Source organism: Squalius cephalus, assembly GCF_949319135.1.
Source record: "Squalius cephalus genome assembly, chromosome: 21".
Lineage (NCBI taxonomy): Eukaryota > Metazoa > Chordata > Actinopteri > Cypriniformes > Leuciscidae > Squalius > Squalius cephalus.
In genome coordinates this window covers 13,934,061-13,959,468 of record NC_137142.1, presented here as the reverse complement: position 1 = coordinate 13,959,468, position 25,408 = coordinate 13,934,061, and the positions used below count along the sequence as shown (strand labels likewise).

The 25,408-nt window shown below is 36.7% G+C and overlaps 1 protein-coding gene across 2 annotated transcripts; it reads left to right on the top strand.

The window, feature by feature from the left end:
- The first annotated feature begins 954 nt into the window (after window positions 1-954).
- On the top strand, window positions 955-24,557 carry LOC307148941 (FERM domain-containing protein 6). 2 transcript variants are annotated; one of them, XM_079854888.1, is made up of 14 exons: window positions 955-1,059; window positions 10,344-10,519; window positions 10,746-10,836; window positions 12,835-12,914; window positions 13,252-13,328; window positions 14,523-14,706; window positions 15,048-15,203; window positions 16,045-16,110; window positions 19,093-19,161; window positions 19,289-19,463; window positions 20,362-20,622; window positions 21,180-21,311; window positions 23,131-23,198; window positions 23,278-24,557. In XM_079854888.1, the coding sequence occupies exons 2-14, from the start codon at window positions 10,442-10,444 to the stop codon at window positions 23,527-23,529; spliced, it is 1,689 nt and encodes a 562-aa protein (XP_079711014.1). In that variant the 5' UTR covers window positions 955-1,059; window positions 10,344-10,441; the 3' UTR covers window positions 23,530-24,557. The 2 variants fall into 2 exon arrangements, with proteins under 2 accessions (XP_079711014.1, XP_079711015.1); XM_079854889.1 differs by lacking the exon at window positions 955-1,059 and adding an exon at window positions 2,102-2,383.
- The last annotated feature ends 851 nt before the right edge of the window (window positions 24,558-25,408 follow it).

Here is a 25,408-nt window from a genome sequence, read left to right as displayed (position 1 = left end):
CTCATGCACTCTCACAGTATTTCACTATAAATAATCATAATTTCATCCAAAGTAATGCATTTACTGCAGATATTGTTGTAAAATTGTTGTAAAATCATAATATAGGGTCTCCTTCAAGCAATGTAAAGTTTCAGAATCTTGTCAGTTAGTTTGTTTGAAAATATTAAGGTTTCAGGATCTTTTTTTTTTTTTTTTTTGTAAAATGTTTAATTATCTTTGTTATGATAGTGGTAGGAAGGTTTTAGGATCCATGTCAGGTTTCAACCTCATCATAGTCCTAAAATTATAAAATAAATATTTTATTATTTTTACGACTAATAGCCTAATGTTACAGGATTACAGTATTTTCATGAGAAGAAAGTTTTAATGATCCATACATTTTTCATGTAATTGTTTGTTTGTTTGACAATGGTGTCTAAATGACACGTTGCCGCAGTTTTACTGAATAAAAACAATAATTATCAACTTTTTTGTTGTTTATTTCGGAGGATACTGTAGTTTCCATGGTGAATTTTTCTAGTTCCGCAACATGCGTTTTACAAGGGTCTTCATGCATGACCAATAAACAAGCTCGTAGTAAAACCAAGAGTAATTAATGCATTTTAAACTTTAATGCATTCTTCCATTTGAGCAACAAAAAGCAAGATACAGTGATACATTCCCACATTACACACAGTATTGTTGTGTATCAATTTAAAGGATGGTCATGCATATTCATTAATGGGCGGAGGGGGGGGGGGTTCTGTGTTATAGGTTATCACCACAGACAATCAGAGTTTTACAGTTTTCCCTCGCTATTACATTTTTACCTTGTATTGATTGATTTCGTCGACAAAATGCACGTATTTAAAACAGTAGTGATGTATGTTTTAATTGTTCGCGCGGTATGATGAAACCACCCCCCTCGCAGTGGTAATTTGGTTTAGTCTGATCTACTGCTCCGATTCTCTCATCAGTCAGTCAGTCAGTGAGCGCGCGCGCGTGTGTTTATGTGAGTTCTAGGCTACTATAACAGCTTCAGCCCCCAAAACAAACATGCACTCGGGATTTTAAAAGGAGGTAAGTGTTTTTTACCTGTCCTCTAAAAGCATTCATTTGTATTTGATAGTCTAATGGACTAGTACGTATATTTAAGTTTATATATTTGTATAGACTTTAATTAATTTGTTTGTTAATTTGTTTTTTTGACGAGTTTTCCCTTCAGCAATATTTCTAAAGTATTCCACAACTAGTTCTTATTTTCTGGTCGTTTTTCACGTATTAAGTTATTTTTCTTCGTAATAGTCATTAAAGTTGATTTGATCTAATGTATTGCAAAATATTCCATTATTGATTTTTTTTATACAAATATATTAATATTACTTAAACTGATTTATAATCAAACACTCCATCATAAGCTTAATCTTCTGGTCATTTTTGTAAATATTGAGCATTTTTCTCTATATTAACTTTAAAGATGAACTTTCCACAGAGACCACTCCACTGTTGTTTGTAATATAGAATTAGTGCAGACTTTTCATTTGATATATCAATTCTGTTATTCTAAATCTGAAATTTAGGCTGATTTCTGTGTTTCTGAAAGTGATTTTGAAACTTGCTATCTACAGTTACTTTCTCACCCATCAAGTTGCACTGCATGTTCTTTCATATAAATGGTGAGATTGTGGTGTATGAGGACTCTAGTACAGACATTGAGCTGGTTTTAATGCACAATATTAAATATGGTTCATAGATGGGGGGGGGGGGGGGGTGTATATATATATATATATATATATATATATATATATATATATATATATATATATATATATATATATATCAATCATCAAATGCAATTGAATTGAACTTTTGTTGTGTGAATGGTTCAGAAAGGAAAGCAGTTTGGAATTTAATTGCGGATATAACAGACTCACCCTCTGACAAGTCTAAACACGAATGCACATTCAACGGGCAGAGAGGTATGATGGTTCATGACTAGATGAGTGATTTTTTTCCCCCAGAGCCACAGGTGGGTGGAAAACCGGCTTTTGACTTGTCCTCGGATCCTAGTAGTTGTTGAAGACTTGGGATTTCCATTGGGCAATAACTCAAGGTTTCTTGAGGAACTTCATTTTGCTTGAAGTGCCTGTTGTATTGCTTAAATACACCATCACTGGCCTTTTCCTTGTCAAACGAGCTCATCATGCAGTGCAACCTGTTACCCTGAGGCTTAACTGCATCTGTTTTCACTGGAATTCTTCAGAGGTGTTCAGAGACACGACAGGGGAAGGAAAACTCCTTAAGCACATAGCCGCAGTCTGTTGTGTTTGGAACAGCGTGGTTGTGCTGAAGATTTATTCTTGCTTTGAGGCTCAAGTGATCCTCCTTTATCAGTCCTTACAGAGTAAGTGACTTTTCCAGTCTGTAAAATGCACGCTTGAAGATTGATTTCAAGCTGTTGTTCTCAGAAAGCACGTGCACGTCTGAAAGTTTGGTGTTAGTGTGACAATATTCAGCTAAACAAACATTTAGTTCTATATTTAAAATGAATCAAATCAAATTGAGAGAAAATGCATTTATTTACCCTAATATTTTTCATAATTTATTCACACTATTGTTCCAAAACGGTTAGTTTCTTCTTTTTTTTTTGTTCATATTTTCGAACACAAAAAGAGAAATTCTAAAGAATTTTCCATGCCCTTTTTCTTGAAACTGCTATAAACGTAAACCAAAGCTTTCAAGCTTCAAAAACGATGCAGAAGTATCGTGAATTAAGCCTGTGACTTGGTTGCTTTTTTTGCAAGACTTACGATAACTTATAAACAGATGCTATTTAGTTATTCACTAAATTTCTTGATGTCAGTTCATGGAAGACGTATAGGAATCATGCAATGAATCTTTTGAATTGATTTTATCTGGTTCACAAAACCAGTCTGAATGATTTCTTCACAAATTGACTGATGTGGTTCTTTGGTTACATTTTATTTTAAGGTGTCATTGTTAGAGTGTAATTATATATTTACTGAGTAATATTAAGCAACTACATGTACTTATTATAGGTTTAGGGTAAGATTAGGATTTTGGTTGCATGTAATTATGCAACCCAATCCTGTTCCTGTAGATCTACCTTCCTGCAAAGTTCAGTTCCATCCCTGATCAAACACAACTGAACCAGCTAGCTAATATCTTCACGAGCCCTTAATAATTACAGAGGGGTGTGTTGGATCAGGGTTGGATCTGAACCATGCAGGCAGGAAGATCTCCAAGAAGATTGGGCACCCCTGCTTGATGCCCATATTTGACAATTTTAAGCTCTCCCAGACGAAAGATGACCAATCGTGGTGATTTCTGTGGTCGTGGTTCTACATCATACAGTGAGAGAAGTTCAAAGACGGCCGTTGTCACGATCTTGCTACCAAAGATATCCTGCGATAATTTTCTGACAGTGTCAGAAATTTAGCATGATGATCTTACAGTGTTTTTGCTGCTACGACCTACGTTTATTGACTAGCCAAAAAAACTTCAACATGAAATGACGTATTGTAGAGATGCACTGATAACAATTTTCTAGGCCGATTCCAATTTCCGATTTTTCATTGAGTTTGACCTGCCGATACCGATTTTAGCCGATTATTCCGATTTCATTTTTGTAACCACTTTACAGCACACACAAATATATTTTCTATCTTTTCTTTAATAGAACATTCTGCATAGAACATAGAACATTTTTGAACAGATAATCGCTATAACATAGAACTATATAATTTACTCCTGGTGTGGGAAATTCACACACATCTGAAGTGCAGTGTTATGGAAGAACCATTTCCTTCTTTTCACATCCAATATGCAACATTTTTTTTTTATATATATTTAGCAAGCTAAACTTCTGTATGAAAACAGGGAAAACAGGTAATGGCAATAAAATAATATATAAATAACAAATAAAAATTAAATAAATATAGCCTTGCTTGCAGTATAAAGCTATTTCTCAGAACACACACACAAGCCTATTGCAATCACTTGTACATCAATGGCAAGTTTTTCTTCGCAAACAGAAGCATTTCTGCTTTGTCTCCAGATGTCTGTATGTTTCTACACTCACCTAAAGGATTATTAGGAACACCTGTTCAATTTCTCATTAATGCAATTATCTAATCAACCAATCACATGGCAGTTGCTTCAATGCATTTAGGGGTGTGGTCCTGGTCAAGACAATCTCCTGAACTCCAAACTGAATGTCAGAATGGGAAAGAAAGGTGATTTAAGCAATTTTGAGCGTGGCATGGTTGTTGGTGCCAGACGGGCCGGTCTGAGTATTTCACAATCTGCTCAGTTACTGGGATTTTCTAGAGTTTACAAAGAATGGTGTGAAAAGGGAAAAACATCCAGTATGCGGCAGTACTGTGGGCGAAAATGCCTTGTTGATGCTAGAAGTCAGAGGAGAATGGGCTGACTGATTCAAGCTGATAGAAGAGCAACTTTGACTGAAATAACCACTCGTTACAACCGAGGTATGCAGCAAAGCATTTGTGAAGCCACAACACGCACAACCTTGAGGCGGATGGGCTACAACAGCAGAAGACCCCACTGGGTACCACTCATCTCCACTACAAATAGGAAAAAGAGGCTACAATTTGCACGAGCTCACCAAAATTGGACAGTTGAAGACTGGAAAAATGTTGCCTGGTCTGATGAGTCTCGATTTCTGTTGAGACATTCAGATGGTAGAGTCAGAATTTGGCGTAAACAGAATGAGCACATGGATCCATCATGCCTTGTTACCACTGTGCAGGCTGGTGGTGGTGGTGTAATGGTGTGGGGGATGTTTTCTTAGCACACCTTAGGCCCCTTAGTGCCAATTGGGCATCGTTTAAATGCCACGGCCTACCTGAGCATTGTTTCTGTCCATGTCCATCCCTTTATGACCACCATGTACCCATCCTCTGATGGCTACTTCCAGCAGGATAATGCACCATGTCACAAAGCTCGAATCATTTCAAATTGGTTTCTTGAACATGACAATGAGTTCACTGTACTAAAATGGCCCCCACAGTCACCAGATCTCAACCCAATAGAGCATCTTTGGGATGTGGTGGAACGGGAGCTTCGTGCCCTGGATGTGCATCCCACAAATCTCCATCAACTGCAAGATGCTATCCTATCAATATGGGCCAACATTTCTAAAGAATGCTTTCAGCACCTTGTTGAATCAATGCCACGTAGAATTAAGGCAGTTCTGAAGGCGAAAGGGGGTCAAACACAGTATTAGTATGGTGTTCCTAATAATCCTTTAGGTGAGTGTATAATAATATGATATAGTTAAATATAGCTTCCGACAACTCTTTCAGTTTTTATCTAAAAAACATTTTCCCAAAGCTTTTGAGTTAGAATAGTTTATAAAAGCACAATTATGAGCATAATGAGACTGTAAAAGCAGTCTTACCTTTTCAGCGTGATGACGTTTAATTTTCCCTGAAGTTCCATTTAGCCACTTGTTAGCAACCGCCTTTTTCAAGACACGGCTTCAGAAAATCACGAGTGGGGTAATACTGATGTATTTTATTTCGTAGAATAAAATGTTAAAGTGTCTTGAGCTTGTGTTCACCACAAACCTTATTTCAGCCATTTAACCAAAATCCCATTTAAAAAAAAAAACCTTTTGACTTCGAGATGGTGGAACCGGAAGTGCTAAAATGCTAACTCGTTTTTTGCGTTTTGGCCTACAAAGTGATGTCATACCTGCACCACTCTATATTGTAGCTGTCATCGTACACGTATTTGTCGCACAGTCAGTAGCATTGATTGATGTGATTGTTGATGTGATACTGGATCGAATGCATCCTTTTTTGAGGATTGAAACTGAAGCTTGTTGTTGAATTGAACAGTGACTAGCACAGTCTTCATAATTGTGTTGCATGGTCGGAAGACAAATTGTAAAAAAATTCCTGTTAAATTTACGTTAAAACCTGGCAGCTGTGCCAGAAATTCACTGTAAAAGTAAAGTGTCAGTGTTTCCGGTTTTACAGGATGCCTGCATATTGTACAACGTATAACAGTATATTTCATTTAGTGATATAGACCTAATGCTAATATAACTTCTTAAATACCAAAATCTGCCCTTTTACCTTAAAATGTACCGATAACCACCACAATAATACAGGTGGCACAATAGAAAGCCACATGCTAATCAGAGTTCATTGTGAGCGGACTGTTCGTAAAACATGGTCAATACAGGGTCATACAGACAAAACACCATCAGGGTAACACACATGACACTAGAATAACGCAAAAAACTAAATAACTGAATGTAACACAAACACACTAATGTACGCAACTGATTACAAAAATAAGAAAGGACAAAATTATTTATAAAAATGTAATCATGTGATTTGTCATTACTTAGAAGCAGGGACTTCTGGGAATGTGTTTTTTTTTTTTACCATAAATTATATGTTTTTTATTTGGAAAAGCCATAAACTGACAATATTTTACAGTAAAATCACATGTATTGCGATGTTAAACTATTTACAGTTTTTCACCGTATATGGTAAGGTACCTTGCAGTTAACCAATTTACTGGAGCACTTTTACAGTATTATTTCTTCACAGTGTTTGGAACTGTTATATTAGTTTTGATTCATATACTATTATAGTTTGTATTAATATTTTGATTAATATTTTTTTATTAGATTTGTTATGTTGTTATTTAGGTTTCATTTTTTTTCAGTTTTATTTATTTATTTATTTATTTATTTATTTCCAGTTATAATTTTAGAGCTTAAATTTAGCCTATTTCAACTTAACTCAACTTAAATGTATTTATTAATAAAGTTTTTTCTAATAGCTTTATTTCAATGAATTTAAAAAAATATATATATATTATTAGTTTTATTTTTTTATTTTTTTATTTAACAATAATATCCCTGGTTAGGAACAACATGAGGTTAAATAGATGTCAGAATTTTCATTTTTGGCTGAACTGTTCCTTTAAGAGGTCTGGCGTTTGCAGATCTAGACTGGCCCAGAGCAGAGGTCTCGAGACAGGTCACATTTAATCTGATTAATTGATTTAAAGATAAACCCCCTTAAATCCCACCCAGAATTTGTACCAACTGAATCTTTGGCAGGAGACGTGTTTACTGGCAAACCCTCTCAAATTAGTGGAATTTTGACAATGTCTGGTGCTGATGTAAATTTAACAGGGCTCAACAATAAGTACGCCCCAGATGGTCTAAAGTTTGTTTCAAGGCCAGTGCTTACAGCTTTTGATGTGCTTGGGTTTGTTACCATTCATACTTATACATTTGGTTTTGTGGGATTTGTAAACGTTTTTGTGATTTTCTGATTTTAAAAGGCCACCACAGTTAACTCAGGTGTTCAGCATATATGTCATACAACACAATTATGAATTTATAACTTTCATAGTTACATTATGGTTAAAAGTCCCTCATAGGGATGCGCCGATCAGGATTTTTGCCGACTACTGTTTTGTAATCATCATGATCGGCCGATACGAATCCCGATCATTCAAGCTTGATATGTAAGCTCTCAACTGTCACTGTTGTTAACCCCTTAGACCCTGAAGGCATTTTTAATGATTTCATGTGATTTCAAATGGCAAACTTAAAAGTAATGGCTTATAACTCTACAAAAAAAAAAAGATTTAACATCAAGTACATGGTGGTATTGTAGCTACTTGATAGAAAACCTTTCAATTTTTGAAGAAAAAAAATGTGATTATGTTTGGAGGTTCTTATGTTACAACACTGCTGAGAAAAACCCAGAAAAAGTGATGCAATTTATTGATATATTTTGTTATTATTCATGCTTGACATGATGACTATTTGAACAAATCAAGTGTGGGCTTGTTCACAGTTATCTGGATTGAAACCACCTTTTTATCTAAAGTCCAAACACCTCTCCAAACAAATGATTTGAGTGTTATATTGAATATAAAAACTACATGGGTAAACACAACAGAATAAAGCATTACAATATTAATAAGTACATAATAAGTAACAAGTAATAAGATCGTGGGTGAGTTGATGAGTGATGATCTTCCAGCGCTCTTTCAGCAGTGCGCTCCTATTCATTGGCTCCAGCTGTAAAACAGTGTCCGGTTGGTCTCGACACTGTCCCTACCCACCATACCAGAGATCCTAATACTAGCTAATGTTTCATGAAGTTACAAAGCAGAACGTGGCACAAAAGCCTCATCTGTCTACTGTTTACATGCGCTGCCTTCGGTGGAAACTTTTTACGGTTTTATGTCATCAAATTGCGATCGGTTCATGAGATCGGCCAAATTTAGTGACTACCGATCGAGTCATACAGCGTGATTATCGGCTGATACCAATCTGTGGCCGATCGATCAGAGCAACCCTAGCAATTGAAAAATTCAGCAGTAATAAAAAATTGTTTTTAATAAATGTACACCCACAAATGAACTTGAATTATATATACATGTGTGTGTGTAAAATATTTTGTGTACGTTTTCTCTAAATAAAAAGTTGTGTAAATTATTTTGGTCAATTTTGAACTAACACAAGGGAGAGAAAGTGCTTCTGTTAATTGATCAAAATAATTCCAAATTATACGTTGGCCTGGATGATACATTATAGTCTATCTATATACATTTATTGTGTCTATTATATTTTACTTCATTACACCTTTGAAATTGCATCATTAGAGGTGTGTACTTAGTTTAATGTTTGTTTGTTGTCAGTAAGTCAAAAGTGTTTTTCTTCTGTGAAACACAAAAAGAGATTTAAGGCAGAACAAATCATTCACTGTCATTGTGTGGAGAAATAAAAGAAAAGGTGACTGTCCCTCTGCCTAACATTCCTTTAGTGTTCCACAGAAGAAAAAGTCAAACAGGTTTGGAACGACATTAATAAATAACTGAGTATTTTTGGGTGAATCCAATTATCCATTCATCAGGTCTTCAACTGTGCTTCCATTATATTTGACTTTCAGGAAGACTAAAATCTGTTTGTTTTTTTCACCGGATGCCATGTATAGAAATGAGACAAAACCCATGAATCAAACTAAAGAAGTCAAGACTAGCAGCTGGATTCCCCTGAGGCTGTAGTGGTTAACAGTTACTGTAGCCTAGTTTATGTGTCTTGATTCACAGGTGTGACTGTCATGCTCTGAATCACCTGAAGGTAAAACGTGCCCCAGTAAACCCAGTGTGAGAGACAAACCGCATAATAACAGCCATTGGCTAATGAATATGGAGAGATTTATGTATACAGTTGTGACATATAGTATACATTAATACCATAGGATATATTTGAACTTAAACGTGTGAGAATCTTAAGACCAGTTGGTTAAAAGTAGTCACAAAAATGCCTGATTTTTGAAAAAATCTTTAGCATCATTTGTTTACAGATGCCAATATGCCTTTTATTGCAATTACATTCATACATTTTAAGTTTGACTTAAATGTCTAAATACATTTTTGTGGGTCACCGTACAGCATTGTAGAATGGGAGCAAATTGGCGAGTGTTTTCGTAGGGTTAGTTTTGTATCCACAGCACAATGTTGAGGTTTTTCGGTTCAGTAAAAACTCGGAGCAGGTGGAATTTGCCAAATAATGTGAGGAATGCAGCGGCGGCCTGTAATGTTTTCACAGGTGAGCTTATGTACACTGTGAAACTCACTATAGCAGGAAACGTGAAGGTCCACAAACACGATAACATCACCCAATAATATTCACTACAGGATCGGCGAGACTCATTGTTTACAAGTTTGGCGTTAATTTAATTATTACATAATCGCATGTTTATGTAATCTGACTTGACTGGGCGGATTGTGTAATGTAATGAGCTTTTATTGCATGGCTGAAGTGGGGGTCGGTCAAGTTTGCATGAAATATGAGAGCAGGACAAAACCTCATATTCCATAGACGTCATCAACATTTCTGGACAGTCTAGACATTTTATTTACCTCAGTGTTTCCTTTTTTGCCTTGTTTTGCGTCTTAAAATATGAGAAAATAACATTAGCAGATATTTCATCATAGAGCTAGTCATTGTTGAGTTATATTGTTAGTTTTGTTATGCTTGTTAGTAGTGCTACTGCTATGGACATGATAGGCTATTTCAAATCATGCAGTTTGTTGATGAGAGGTGTGCTTTTACTTCTCAAAGCAATCTTACGCATGATTTTCACCTGGCAGACGATAAAATGGCCATAAAAATCCCATAGGCTTTCATTGTCATATCTATCTAAGCCATATATCAGAATATCATAGCAACTTGTGGCAATAACTCTCTAGAAACCACATAGGCCTAGTTACTTGGAATACAATAGCAACCGTATAGCAAATCCCTCATTAAGCTTGTTTGTGTTCTTTTGCAGATATTCAAAATGAAGGAGCCAATACCTGTGAGAGCAAAGCATCTTGATTAAAAAGAGGCAAGTGTGTGTGTGTGCATGCATGTGTGTACGTGGATGAGATGTCTGTCCCTGCCAAGCAAGAGAGGACAGTGTGCGTCCTTCTTCCCACCAAGGAGACATTGGACATCACAGTGGGGGTAAATAAGCTCTTGTAATAGTTCTTATTTTGATTTGGATCATGTCTTCCTCATGTTTGCATGTGAATCTGTCATTGACCTATGCACTATGAATGTTAAGAAAGCAATAACCTACTCAAGGCTTTATATTGTAATATACTGAACATAAAATGTAATGTTATGTAAAATGTAAAATGGTGTTTTTGTACCAGATTCACTGTCAAATCAGTTTTTCTTTTCTTCCAAGCTGAAAGCAACAGGTCAAGAAGTGTTTCAACGTGTCTGCGAGCTTCTCGGGGTTAAAGAGCTGCACTACTTTGGATTGACTTTAGTTAAAAGTAAGGATTGATGCTTTCCAGTTAAAGTGTATGTCAGTCTCAGCAGAAATGTGTATTTGTATTGTATGTACTGCAAATGTAAATCGAAACCAAAATAGAGTCTTTCACTGAATGCTTTCAAATGCAAAAGCTTACATCCCAAGGCCTTCTGGTTTTTGCCCATTCTAGCAATGGATATAATGCATCTTAATGTCTTCAGAAGGGTTAATAACCCTAACCTTTTATTCCCAGGGAAATATAAATTAAATCTGTTTAAAACTAATTTTGCATCTAACATTTTCCAGTTGTTTTGCAATTCCATTCAGGCTTTCTCTATTAAGATCTAATCATTCAGTCTCTTTTTGCTCTCTTTTTCAACCCCTTATTCAAAAGCCTCATTACATCCTCTTGAATACCTTTTTAGGATGTTGTGTCACTCTCCTCTCGGACAAGAGTGTCTTTGTTTTTGTGTATTTGAGGGCCGGTGACCCCTGAGGCCTGAAACCGAGGTATATTAACTTTAAGCCTGGAATTCACCATGATTCACCAGTTCAGGGCAGAGAGGCAGCGGGAGAGAGCAATAGAAATTGGCTGAGCATTTAGCAGGGTCACAACCTTGTTGAGATGAACCTCAGCTAGAGAGACAATGAGTCAGAACGAGTTTGAGTCATGTGGCGAGGGAGTTAGCGATGTGAAGTGATAAAGGATGGATAAACTGAATGGAATGTGAACTTGCGCTCATTCGTCTCTCTTACCTAAAGTGTACACATACATTTTGGAAACATACAATATCAATGTATTGACATCATTTAAGTTAAACTTAGCACGGATACTCTGAATTCTTGTAATTTATATAAATAAAATAATTCATAATTAAAATAAGTATTTATACAAAAATAAAATAAAATATATATTTAGATTATATTCATAATCATTCATAATAAAACACATATTGAGGACAATAATAGAATATAAATATGTTTAGGATAATTTATGCTACATATATTTTGGTAACACTTTACAATTAATTTCATTTGTTGACATTAGTTAATGTATTAACTAACATGATCTTACCACAAACAATACATTTGCTACTGTATTTGTTCATCTTTGTTAACGTTAATTAATAATACAAATCTTGTTCATTGTTTGTTTATGTTAATTCACAGTGCATTAACTAATGTTAACATATACAACTTTTGATTTTAATAATGTATTAGTAAATGTTGAAATTAACATTAACAAAGATTAATAAATGCTGAAGAAGTGCAGTTCATTATAAGTTCATGTTAACCAATGTAGTTAACTAATGCTAACTAATGAAACCTTACTGTAAAGTGTTACCAATATTTTTTAATAAAATACAAATATATTAAATAATAATAATAATAATACATGTTCTTTATATAAATAATACATATAACTTTATGTAATGTTAACAAAGTGTTATCATTTGCATTTTAGATTATATCAGTGCATTGATATTGTACATTTCAGTGTTTGATAATGTATGTGTGCTAGATTTCTACGTACACATTCCTACAAATACTAATGAGGTCACATTGGCAAATCGAATAAATCACACGGACTACTCGAGGATGTGGTAGAAATGTTGGTTCTTAACTCTTTGGAAAAAAAACATTGATGTATTGGTCTTAGCTAAATCTCCTTTCATTTTTCCATTGTGACATTTATTTGAACCATCTTAATTCCATTCTTGCACAAGCTCCCTTTTAGAAGTGTTTACACGATTTACTCAAAGCGCTGGAATTCTTTTGCAATCGCGATTGCTTTGGCATGAGACTGCTAGTTTTTACTGCGGTGAGTTTTGTCTGCGGTTAGGGCTGTTGCATACCGGGCCGTGCGTTCACCAATGGCTGAACGGGTCTTTTCATTCCAGTCGTCTCCCTAATTGAGGTCATTGTTGGGCAGATTTCATGCATGAATTCATGATGCCATTGTTTGCACGGCGAGAGCATTTACGCTTGTTTCCTGTGTGTCCTTTCTGGGCTGTTTCAGACAATGAGCACATCTTTCTGGACTTGGAAGAGAAACTTGCCAAGTATTTCCCCAAGGAGTGGAAACAGGACTCGGGGAAGGTGAGCATATCACGGTCCTGCTCCTAAATGGACATCATTTACTCTGGAATTCATGTCTATTAACACCAAAATCACTATAAAAAAGCACCAGAAAGTATCAGGTCCCATGGCAATACCATCATGGTATTCTTGCAAGTACCTTGGTTCATCAATGTGCTGTGATATTACCATCTGTTTCCATCACATTATTTCTGTACCATTTGTTCCATGTTCCCTGTGGTCATCATGGCGGTTACAGTAAAGAGAAACACTAGTTGGCCATTCGGGATGTGGGAGTGACTTCATAATGAGGGGGTTGCCACAGTAACCTAGTCAAGCCTGTTCTTTCTCTCGGCAGGGGTCGCTGAGGAGGTCAATCCCTCCCCTGCTCTGTCTGAAGGTCCAGTACTACGTGGAGAATGGCAGACTCATCTGGTAAGACACAGGCTTAGAGATTCCCCAACGTTTGAAGGGAGGAACCCTCTCCTTGGCCTCTTTCCTTCATTAGGTTTAATCCACCAGGGGGTGAGGCCAGTTTGAGTGGGCTTGTGATCTTGGCTTTTATGCGGTTTGTCTTTGAAAGCTTTTTTATTATTATTAGGCAGAGCAAGTTGTCCCCCTCATTTGGGTGTGGTGTAATTGAAAACTGCTCATAATGAAACTGAATTTAGCTTCAGGTTTTATGTCATGTGGAAAATGGCAACGTGGAGGATTTTGAAGACAGTGTGGATAGTCTTTTATTAAATTCCTCTTTAAATTAATTTGCATGTGTCATATTTAGTCTTGCATGCTTATATTTAAGGGATAGTTCTCCTAAAGATTTGTAATCTTGTAATGCACTACCGTTCAAGTGTAGGGTTGGTAAGATTTGTTTTAAATATTAGTCTTTATGCTCTAGTCTTTAAATAGTCTTTTATGCTCACCAAGGCAGCATTTACTGAATCAAAAATTCAGTAAAAACAGTAATATTGTGAAATATTATTACAATTTTAAATGACAAATAACTGTTTTTTATTTGAATGTATTTTAAAATGTATTTTATTCTTGTGATTTTGAATTTTCAGCATCATTACTCCAGTCTTCTCACATGATCCTTCAGAAATCATTATAATATTCTGATATCATTCCAAAGAATCTCTGATGAATGAAAAGTACCAGACATCTTTTGTAACATTATAAATGTCTTTACTGTTACTTTTGATCAACTTTGATCATCAATGTCTCCTTACTGAATAAAAGTATTGGTAGTGTATATTAGTGGTTTATCAGTTTCAGTGTGGTATTTTTTTATAATATTGACCATTATATTGATTACTGACCATCAGTAGAAATTTTATATTATTTATTAATATAAAGTATAAAAAAAATTCTACCATGTTGTCAAAATACTAAGCCCATAGCCAACTAACATCTTTTCTGCTGTATGATGCTTGATTTTACTGCATTTCTAGCATGTGATGTCTCTTATATATGATTTTTTTAAAACATGCAAAAGCATAGTATAACATTCATCATAATATCAGTTATCTATAACATAAAAATAATTATTGCTTAAACAAATTAATATCTGATGTTCAGTTGATTATTGTGTTGTTTATTTTTTTTCTTGCTCTTTTTCTCTGTTCTCAGTGAGCGTAAAGCGAGAAAACTGTACTACTATGACCTGCGGGAACGTGTCCTGCGCTCAGAATGCAGACAGCAGGAGGAAGTGTATTTCCAGCTGGCAGGATACGCCTTACAGGCCGAACGCTCTGACCACCTCAGTCACGGACACGCTATGTATTTCCAGCCCAAAGAATACTTTCCACCCTGGGTAAATCTTCATTAGAGTGTCTAAAGTACAATCACATACATTTGCATTCAAGCAGGTGGTGCTTACTTTGTTTTTAAGTGTAGTTAGCATATGTTGTATTTTGGATGCTGGTATGCTGATGTCCCACCAGGCTTCTTAATTAAAAAACTTTTTAACTAGCAATCATTTCTTGGACCTGAAAGACCATGCTGGTTGACAAGCATTTTTTGACAAGCACCAAACTTTTCATGTTGTTTTTTTACAGCAGGGGTTTGATTAAAGTTTTTGTAAAACTAATAAAGCATGGTGAGAACCCACACTCGTTTCATAATCACGCATGTCCCGTGTCTGATCTCTTACAGATAATTGCGAAGCGTGGCATTGACTACCTGCTGTGTCACGGGCCCAAGGTTCATAAAGAGCTGTGGGGGATGTCCTCTCGTGACGCTATCCTGCACTTTATCAGAGAATCCTGCCGTCTGGAGGATGTCCCAGTCACCTTTTATCGCCTACAGAAGGTCAGAGGTCATGCATGGTTATCAGAATGTCTTGCTGTAGGTCAGGACCTTCTCAGCTGTGGTATGTAGGGAGGATTTGAAAAATGTCTTCATCAAAGTGGAGGTTGAAAGTCAAGTCATTTCTGCACTACTAGTGGAACCAAAGGAATTGCAGTGTGCTTGTTTGAGTGATATTGCAACATTATCTCAAGTTTTGTGAGTTTGGGGCAGAACTGCCTTTTCATCCAAGCAATGTAAAACCAAGAGGAAAACTGTTTGACAGCAGTTATTGGTTTTGCAATTCCAATTTTTCATTTGGAATTAAAGGGGCATAAATGATACATTATGAACTGTGAAAATACACTACCATTCAAATTTTTTTAAAAAAAGAAAAGAAATAACTACTTTTATCATGGTTTCCACAAAAATATTAAGCAGTACAATTTTTACATTGATAATAATAAGAAATGTTTCTTGAGCAGCAGATCAGCATATTATAATGATTTCTGAAGGATCATGTGACACTAAAGACTGGAGTAATGAACTTTGCCATCACAGGAATAAATTACATTTTAAAATATATTAAAAATATTTCATAATTTATATTTGACTGTTTTTACTGTAATTTAGCCTTGGTGAGTTTAAGAGACATATTTCAAAAATGTAAAAAAACATGTAAAAAAAACTGACCCTAATCTTTAAACTATAAAAGTAGTATACAATAAATATATCAGAATATTTGTTATTTTATATTAGAATATATAATTATATAGATTTGACTAATTGTATTGATATTTTATAATATTTATAGTATGTTCAATGTTTTGATGTGTGTTAATCAGCCTATGTCTCTTTCCTGAAGGACAAGAAAGAAGAGAAAGGCTCAGCACTCCTTGGACTGACTCTTCGAGGAATGCAAGTGTATCAGGTGTGCTTTTGTGGCGCTTCTGTGTGTTCGTTATGCAGCATTCACAAGATTATATCGTTGGAGGTCATTGAGTGGCTGTATTTTGAATGGAACTGCCTCTGTGTTTTTGCACAAATGGCCATATCTTTCTGACCACATATGAGATGTTTTAACAGTAAAAATAAGATGTCATTCTGATTTGACAAAGTCTTGCCACTTAAAAACAGGAGAACAACCTGTATATAAATGGCAGCAGTGCAAAAAAAAAACTGGATGCACCAACATTTCAGCAGTGTTTGTTGCATGTCACCTGAAATAGTTCAAAAATGTTGGACCTCTTTTCGCTGCAAAACACATTTGAATGCCCTGCTTTGTTGTGCATCATTCTGTGATTCATTGCAGTCCTGTGTTTTCTCTTTGAGCCGGTGCCAATCACAATGATAGAGCTCTCCAGAAAGGCCTGACTGGAATGCATATATTTGACGGTTCAGTCCATAAACAGGGATTTGGAGTGCATGCCTTTCCCTTGAATCCTCTGATCTGCCTGCTAAAGCGTCTGGGGTTGGATTAAACTAAGGGCCCTGTGTTTAAGAGATCAAAGACCCAGTGTGTTGAGGCCCTGACCCCAACCTTTAAATGGGTTCCCCTTCTGCTTTGATAAAAAAAAACAACAGGATTTATATTAAACGTCTTTCTCACACTGCCAAATAAGCCTATATTACATATGATCTAACACATTTAGGTCATAGCGGGAGGTTAGTGTATAAATGTTTGTATATTTGTGGCAAGTAGGGTTAGGAGATCTCATTGTTGGTCAGAAAGTTTTATTTTCAAAAAACTGCTGGGACCAAATATTTTTTGTTGGAATGGTCTGAAAATTATTTGTGATAGAATAACAAATGATAAAATTCTATAAAAATGGTATTTGTACTAGGGGTTGCACAGAGTAGTCGAATAGACAAGTTTAATGCTCTGCCATGATTTGTGACGCTTTAAAGGGATAGTTCACTTTGAAATTAAATTTTGGTATGTTTTAGCTTACCTCAAGGGCATCCAAGATGTAGGTGTCTTTTTTTCCGCCGTAGTTTCAATTTTGATATTTTTAGGTCAAACCGTTCTTGTCTGTAAGTCCTATAATGCAGGTCTGTGGTCACTGTCTCAAAGAGCATGCACAGAGTCCAAATTAAACAATTCCCCATCGTCCAAATTAAACAATTCCCCATCGTAAGTACACATTGATGGCCTAAGACACGAAACGAGTGGTTTGTGTGTGAAAACGAACAGTATTTATATCGTTTTTTAACTCTTGTACACAGCCACGTCCAAATGAGGAATTGTTTAATTTGGATGATGGGGAATTGTTTAATTTGGACTTCTCTGTGCATGCTCTTTGAGACAGTGACCACAGACCTGCATTACTGACAGACAAGAACGGTTTGACCTAAAAATATCACAATTAAAACTGCTGCGGAAAAAAAGACACCTACATCTTGGATGCCCTTGAGGTAAGCTAAAACATACCAAAATTTAATTTCAAAGTGAACTATCCCTTTAAGCTTGAAACGTTGGCTAGTCGCTGATCATGGCCTATTAGGGCGCAACTGGATAAGAAATATTTGAAGTTCACTTTTACACACCGTTTCCAACAGTTAAAATGAGAAATAAATGCATACTCTGAGAGCGTTACACAAGATATGTTTGATTATACCATCAAAATTGATTGGGCGAATGCACATTTTAATCAGCTTATTGTACACTTAAGTTATTTGCCGTTCTAAACTAATGCGCTGCTGCATTGTAACGCACACATACAGACAGTGGCTTTGACAGTTTCTGAAACAGAAACATTCAGTAGCGCAGAAATATATTTTCAACACTGTTCTGTGACGTATCAATAAAATAGCTTAGAAACTGAAAAGTTCTAGCGTATATTTCTTAGTAACTAAAACCCACAGCTTCACTATTAGTCGAGAGATGCTGCCAGGTAGAATTAAAGGGATAGTTCACTTTGAAATTAAATTTTGGTATGTTTTAGCTTACCTCAAGGGCATCCAAGATGTAGGTGTCTTTTTTTCCGCAGTAGTTTCAATTTTGATATTTTTAGGTCAAACCGTTCTTGTCTGTCAGTCATTTAATGCAGGTCTGTGGTCACTGTCTCAAAGAGCATGCACAGAGTCCAAATTGAAACAATTCCCCATCGTCCAAATTAAACAATTCCCCATCGTAAGTACACATTGATGGCCTAAGACACGAAACGAGCGGTTTGTGTGAGAAGACGAACAGTATTTATATCGTTTTTACCTTTTGTACACAGCCACGTCCAAGTGATCTGAAGGCGCGGGCGCTTCCTATTGTGTGACTTGTGCGCAGACTGGTGCATAGATATATACACTAGATGTCGCCACGTTCCAATGAACTGCAGTAGCCAAGGCGGCATCTATTGTATATATCTATGCACCAGTCTGCGCACACGTCACACAATAGGAAGCGCCCGCGCCTTGGATGCCCTTGAGGTAAGCTAAAACATTCCAAAATTTAATTTCAAAGTGAACTATCCCTTTAATTTACACACAATCGCTCTCTTACTAATGCATTCATATACATATAATCTTTACTGTGCTACTTTATCTGTATCTGACTTAAAATGAACAAAATCTGTGAGAAATATAACGTCCCAAAGGCAAAATAACTGTTATAAGCTATTACGTAGGATCAATAGTCTTGTAGGCAGCAATGCGTCATATGCCATGGCTGTGCACAAGGCGTTCGAGTCTGAGCTCGAAGTGCAGACTTATTTGTTCATTAATGACATCATCAGTGACTAGTCGACGTCAACTCAACTTTAATCACATAAATGTCTATTTAACAAATCTCTGAAGTCGTTCAACCCCTAATGTGTAATAAAGGCTTAAATCAGTGTTTTTACTAAGTACTAAAAGAATCAGCATTGAAATCATAAGGAACATGGAATCACTTGACAGATGGCCTTGTTTTATTTTGCAGGAGGTGAACAATATGCGCGATCTGCTGTATGATTTCCCCTGGTTTCACGTGGGAAGACTCACCTTTCTGGTAATATTTAATGTTACTGCTTGTTTCATTATTATGTCATTATTATGGATTGTGGTGCTTCAACATCTGCTCTGATGTTAAAAGTTACTTTACGTATACAGAGTTCTCTCTTCTGCTCTCTGCACAGGGGAAGAAGTTTGAGATCCAGCCGGATGGTTTGCCCTCAGCGAGGAAGCTGGTGTACTACACGGGTTCGGCTTTTCGTTCTCGACATCTGCTGCTGCATCTGAGCTCCTGTCACCGATTGTATCTTAGCTTGCAACCTGCGCTCAAACACCTGCGCCAGCTAGAGGAGACAGAGGGTGCGTGTCCACACAATATTCTTCCAGCTGATGAACGATAAATAATGAGTATTGAAGAAAAGTTGTCAGTAAAATAATGTCATAATACAAAAAAATCTTAATGGACGTGGAAAATAGTTATGGGAAAAAAATAGCCTTAATTTTCTTTTAACACAAAATATAGTTTATTCATTAATATTCTTTTTCCTTGACACAGTCACTTCCGGCTTCTTGATTTTATTTTTTCCCTTTAAAGGAGAACTCTGGTCAATTTTAACATTGAGCTAATTTTTTTGTAAATTTGGAGTGCTGTCAATACAGAGAACAACGACAAAAATCGGTGTTGCCTACATCGTGTTATCCTCTTTTTAAAATTTGCACCCTGTTGACTTCAATGGGGCAAGTTTTAAACCTGCTTTTAGCCTCTTAACATCCTTGATGTGTCATTACAAGTGCCCAGCCATGTGAGTGATTCCTTCAGAGTGAACACGGTGAATCTGACTGCAGTAGATGTGAAAGATATGAATAAAAGTGATGTTAATTCAGGATTCACTAATTCACTGTTAATTCACTCTAAAGGAATCACTCACATGGCTGGGCACCTGTAATGACACATCAAGGATGTTAAGAGGCTAAAAGCAGGTTTAAAACTTGCCCCATTGAAGTCAACAGGGTGCAAATTTTAAACAGAGGATAACACAGTGTAGGCAACACCGATTTTTGTCGTTGTTCTCTGTACTGACAGCACTCCAAATTTACAAAAAAATGAGCTCAATGGTAAAATTGACTGGAGTTCTCCTTTAATTCTGTTGAAATCAGGCCCAGATATGTTCTTGACTGGTTTGTGAGAATCATCACAGAACTGTTTTTCCATGTCAGGCTGTTTTTGACGATTTTTTTTCTCCCTCTTGGGTTGCAGAGAAGAAGAGGTATCGTGAATCGTACATCAGCGATGAGCTAGACCTGGATCAGCCGTGCAGCGAGGGCAGTCCCCGTCTGTCTCGACACTCCACCAGCAGCTCTGGCATTGAGGCGGACACCAGGCAACGCAGCGTCTCCGTAGAGATGGTTTCCATGGAGGAGAAGGAGAAGTCTTTCATCTCCGCCGTCAGTCACGGCTCCTCTGGGATCGACACAAGCAGCAAAGCTCGGACTGATGAAGACGAGTGGCAGGAGGAAGGTGAGGGTCAAACATGTCCCCCTAAAGTGACATGTTGATAAAAAAAAAAATGAGATGAGAGGAATGGTGTTGTCTCTCAATTATATAGTTGGGTAATTATATTGTATATAATTTGGTGGCATCATGGAGCCGCTATCAATATAATGGGTTATTGGAATTGCTTTTGAATGCGCACTCGCTTTTTACTCTCACTTTCCAATTCACGATCACGCATACTCTGTGCATAGGGCGTAGCGTTACTGACCACACATTTTACAATTTGAATTCAGGCTTTGGGCACATGCCTACTTTGTGGTTGTTTTGCAACAGAATGAAATGCCACTCTCATCAATTTGACATGGTCTGCTGACAGATGGGCATTGCTGGGATTCCTCACTTATGTAATGCTGGAAAGACATGTTGTTGTGAAGTTATTTAGTCTGTTTGCTTGGCGTGCAAGTCATTGTTTTCATTCTCTTAAGATGTCACGTTCTCACTGACAGTGAGAGTGTTTCTAAATCTTTAGGTTAAGCACAGTTTAAGCTAGACGGACAGTTTGTGATGAAATCTGAATGTAGATTTGCAGGAGATGGTGAAGGAGCCCGGGGAGGTTTCTGTGGACGACCCTGTGGATCTCTTGCGACTGGCTGAGCTACTGGAGGGCGTGTCTGTCGACTGTCCTACCATCCAATCAGAAAAAGAGTTTAAAGGTGATACCTCAAAAAACACTCAATTTCATATGGGGTTCTAAATCCGATGCATCCAAGCTGACTTCTGATCATCTACAACATCATTCCATCTGATTCCGATTCACTCCAATTCTCTTCGTTTTCAACATATGCCCTGGTGAAGTTACTGAATGCATAGGAAATGTGTAAATCATAGGGAGTCCATGCAAAACACTACTGGCAAATGAGTGATTAGTGCAAGATTAATGTAATTATATAATGATAATATATTGATAATATAATTTTATAAAATATTATATTATGCAATTAATGTATTTATTTAGTTCATTACATTTTATTTATTTAGTTTATTGAGACCCTCGCATCTGTATGTCAAACTGCTTATTACAATAGAGTGGAGTGTCCTTTATTTATTCATGGGTTGAACTGGAAGCCAGACGCTCTAAAAGATGGACGAAATACTTTTATGATCCACTGGTAGCATGGTGTAAATCAGTTTAGGGAGCACTGTTTGTTTTTTTGTCTTTCAATTTGTATGTACACTACAGTTCAAAAGTTTGGGGTCGTTACAATTTTTTTAATATATATTTTTGAATGAAGTCTCAAACCAAGTGATCATGAAACATTTCTCATTATTATCAATGTTGAAAACAGTTGTGCTGCTTAATATTTTTGTGGAAATTGTCGTGATACATTTTTTTCAGGATTATTTGAGAATTTATTTGAAAAAAAGTCAAAGTATTTGCTGTCACTTAATTTGATCAGTTTTAATGTCTATAGAGCTGGTAAGTCCCGCCCATCCGTAAAACCCCAAGTGGACCTCTAGGTTGAAAAATCGTCAATGCAAGTGAATGGGAGAAAATAATTATTTTCTGGTCCCGTTTGAATTGTGCCATGAATGTGAACATATGTTGTCTGTGAATTTTTTATATAATTTTTCATGTTACGAGTTTGACAGTATATGGTATGATTCTTCGGCTAGCAGTTGTGGAAAAGACATAACGAGAAAGACTACATGTCGCCTATGTGACGTCACCCCATAAAGTTGACTTACCCGTGGTTTTCGCCAACCTCAACGATTTTGTCCTCTCCCTGAAATAAGGCGGTGAAGTGCACCAAAGACACAGCCATGTTTAGCGGGATCCGTGAGCTAGTGTCCGTGTGCGAGTGGTGGTGACGTTTCAAACGCGTCGAAAGCAGCGAAGAGTTGTAGTCCACAAAGTGTTCTCACACAAAGTCTAACCGTATCAAACTTCTACCCGCTAAATTGTAGCATTCTTTACACGAAAAGTTATATAAAAAGTTCACAGACAACATATTTTCACATTCATGGCACAATTCAAACGGGACCAGAAAATAATTATTTTCTCCCATTCACTTACATTGACGATTTTTCAACCTAGAGGTCCAGTGGGGTTAGCGGAAGGGGCGGGACTTACCAGCTCTATAATGTCTGTTCTTTAATTAAAAAAAAAAAAAAAATCGTATAGACCCTTAAATTTTGCTTGTACAACTTCTGTTTTCAGTTAAAACGGTGTCCTGTAAGCGGCCCCTAAATGAATAACTAATGATTTTTACAACACCAAAACAATTAATTCCATTAATTTCCTATTATCACTGTAAAGCTACTTTGAAACAATCTGTATTGTTAAAAGTGCTATATAAATGGTGACTTGACTTGACATCGACAAAAAAATCAATGTGTCAAAATGTCGGATCTGTGCATTAAGCCTTAAAGTGTAAATTCAGTTACCCTTTTTGACATACTTAGTTGTTATACATACTGTAAATCAATACTTTGAATATAAATATAATCTCATCCTGAATCTTCTGTTTCCAGGTCTGCAAATGAGTTCAGTTACAGGCGACGTCCAAACGGACCTTTGTGATCCAGATGGCACGAAACAGGTATCCTGTCTTCTCCCATCTTTCTCTTTTCATTCTTTCATCATGTCACTACAGTAATTGCTCTCATCACCCACTGCAGGTTTCCAATCAGAAGACTCGTAACCCGGCCGACCGCTACAGTCTGAGCCTGGATGACGTGCGACTGTATCCCCCTCTTCTCCCGCTGGGAACGGCATCGGTTCCAGACACCTCCCTCAGCTACCCGTTTGGGCTCCCACACACCACGACCAGCCCATGTCCAGACAAAACTACTTTCTGTGTCCAGCGCTCCACGAACTGCCTATCTCTGGACCTGCTGGACGATAACCAGCTGCTGGAGCTTCTTCTATAAGACACTGAGAAGACTGCAGCTTTCTGTCGTCTTCCTGTTCATGCCATTAAACTGGACAGCAAAATGAAAACAAAACAGAAGCATCAACAGGACACATTTTCAACAGGACTTTAATTAAAACAGCCATACACTTCAATGTGTTTTCTATGCTGTTCAGCAGCAGGACGATATGAACAATCGTGGGTTGTTTTACAAATTACACATGCAGAATTTTTTGTTGAACTTTGTACAGAATTTGTTAATGGATAATCTTACAACGAGCAAGGCATTACGGCACTAACACTGTGTCCTATAAAGGTGTGATGCAAAAAAAATCAACTAATGATAAAAAATATATTTCTTCCATGTAAATTCTAAATGGTCGTAACCACAATGAGCAAAAAGAAGCCCCTCCCATTGTGAACTTTTGTCATGGACACACCTTAAGACATAGTGTAACAGTTATGCTACAAAGTGTGTGGAGGAGCTGAATAAATACAGACAGAAGCTGCCAGAATAACCAGTTCTCTAAAAGGAAATCTTATACTCGTGCAATTTAAGGCCACGTTCCTTTGAAGTCGGCATGAAACGAAAGTTGCGATAGTCTTTTCTTCCCCATTGTGACGTATATCAGAGTCAGATGGCTGTGTAGGGCGGGACTTGATTTTTTCTGTTGGGTATTGATTGGATCGTTGGATGGTTGTGGTTTGCTATTGGTCGATCTCATGTGACTGACAGGTTGTCCCGCCCTCACTCCAGCAAACACATCATCAGAGAAGAGAAGAGATTCCGCTGCAAGAGGGAGGGGAATTTATTATGATTAAAGATTACAAGGGCACACAAATTTAAAAAAAAATTAATTTAATTAAACAATTTTGATTTCTTGGTGGCTTTAAATAAACACTTGTAACTTGGAGTTTGTCTGGCCAGAGATTCCCTTAATGTTGGAGATTTTTACTGGTGCGTCATTTCCGTCAATACATAAACTCATTCAGCCATGTACAATTGTGCAGTGGTTAATATCAAATTATGACACAGGAGTTTGTCTACTGCATTTTGAGTCACGCTAATCTTGCTCCATCATTCAAAGACACTGAACTTGCACCGCCTGATCTCCTGTTTCAAAGAACCATTGTGTACAGACAATACTCATGTTCCCAAATTACAAAGCATGTGTGAACCCGCTCAAACCAATAATCATGATTAGAAAAGAAAGTTAAAAGGTCAAACCAAAATATTCCATGTGTGTGTTTTTTTGCCAGATCTAACCATTGGTTTAATAGGTTATATGTTATTTTCCTATCCAAGTAATGCAGATCTGAGATGAACTTCTGTAACGATATGAACAAAGATTCTTTCGCAGTATATATAGATCAATGTTTGTTTTGTTCCGGATACATGGAGCTCTTTTGATTTTGATAATTACAAAATGCACATCAAGCCCTCAGAGGTTGTGTACATAGTGCTGGGTGTCATTTCTTCATCTTGTAAAAACACTGAGAATGAATAGTATAAATAAACTTAGCTGGAATCTGTCAAGTTTTCCCCCAGTTACAGTACACAGAGATGAGGCTTAAGCCTAGTCCCAGACTAAAATGTTTGAGCTGTTTTAACTGAAAGCAACTTGCACTGACATATCTTAAAATATCAGTGCCATTGTTTTGTCTCAAGATGCAACAGTAATGTTTTTTTCTAAGGCAGATTTATAAAAGCTACTTAAATGTCATAATTAAACTTAATCTAAGCCCTGTCTTTGAAACCAGGCCATTGTGTGTGTTTTTATTTTTTTAAAGATTCATTATATATAAATTAGGGCTGTCAAATGATTAATCGCGATTAATCGCATCCAAAATAAAAGTTTGTTTTTACATAATATATGTGTGTGTACGGTGTATAATTA

Bases quoted from the DNA above. Each gene is read 5' to 3' on its own strand.
- LOC307148941 (XM_079854888.1), top strand. From the start codon at position 10,442: ATGTCTGTCCCTGCCAAGCAAGAGAGGACAGTGTGCGTCCTTCTTCCC. The intron at 21,312-23,130 runs GTGATACCTCAA...TTCTGTTTCCAG, and splicing joins ATCAGAAAAAGAGTTTAAAG to GTCTGCAAATGAGTTCAGTT. The intron at 23,199-23,277 runs GTATCCTGTCTT...CACCCACTGCAG, and splicing joins ATCCAGATGGCACGAAACAG to GTTTCCAATCAGAAGACTCG.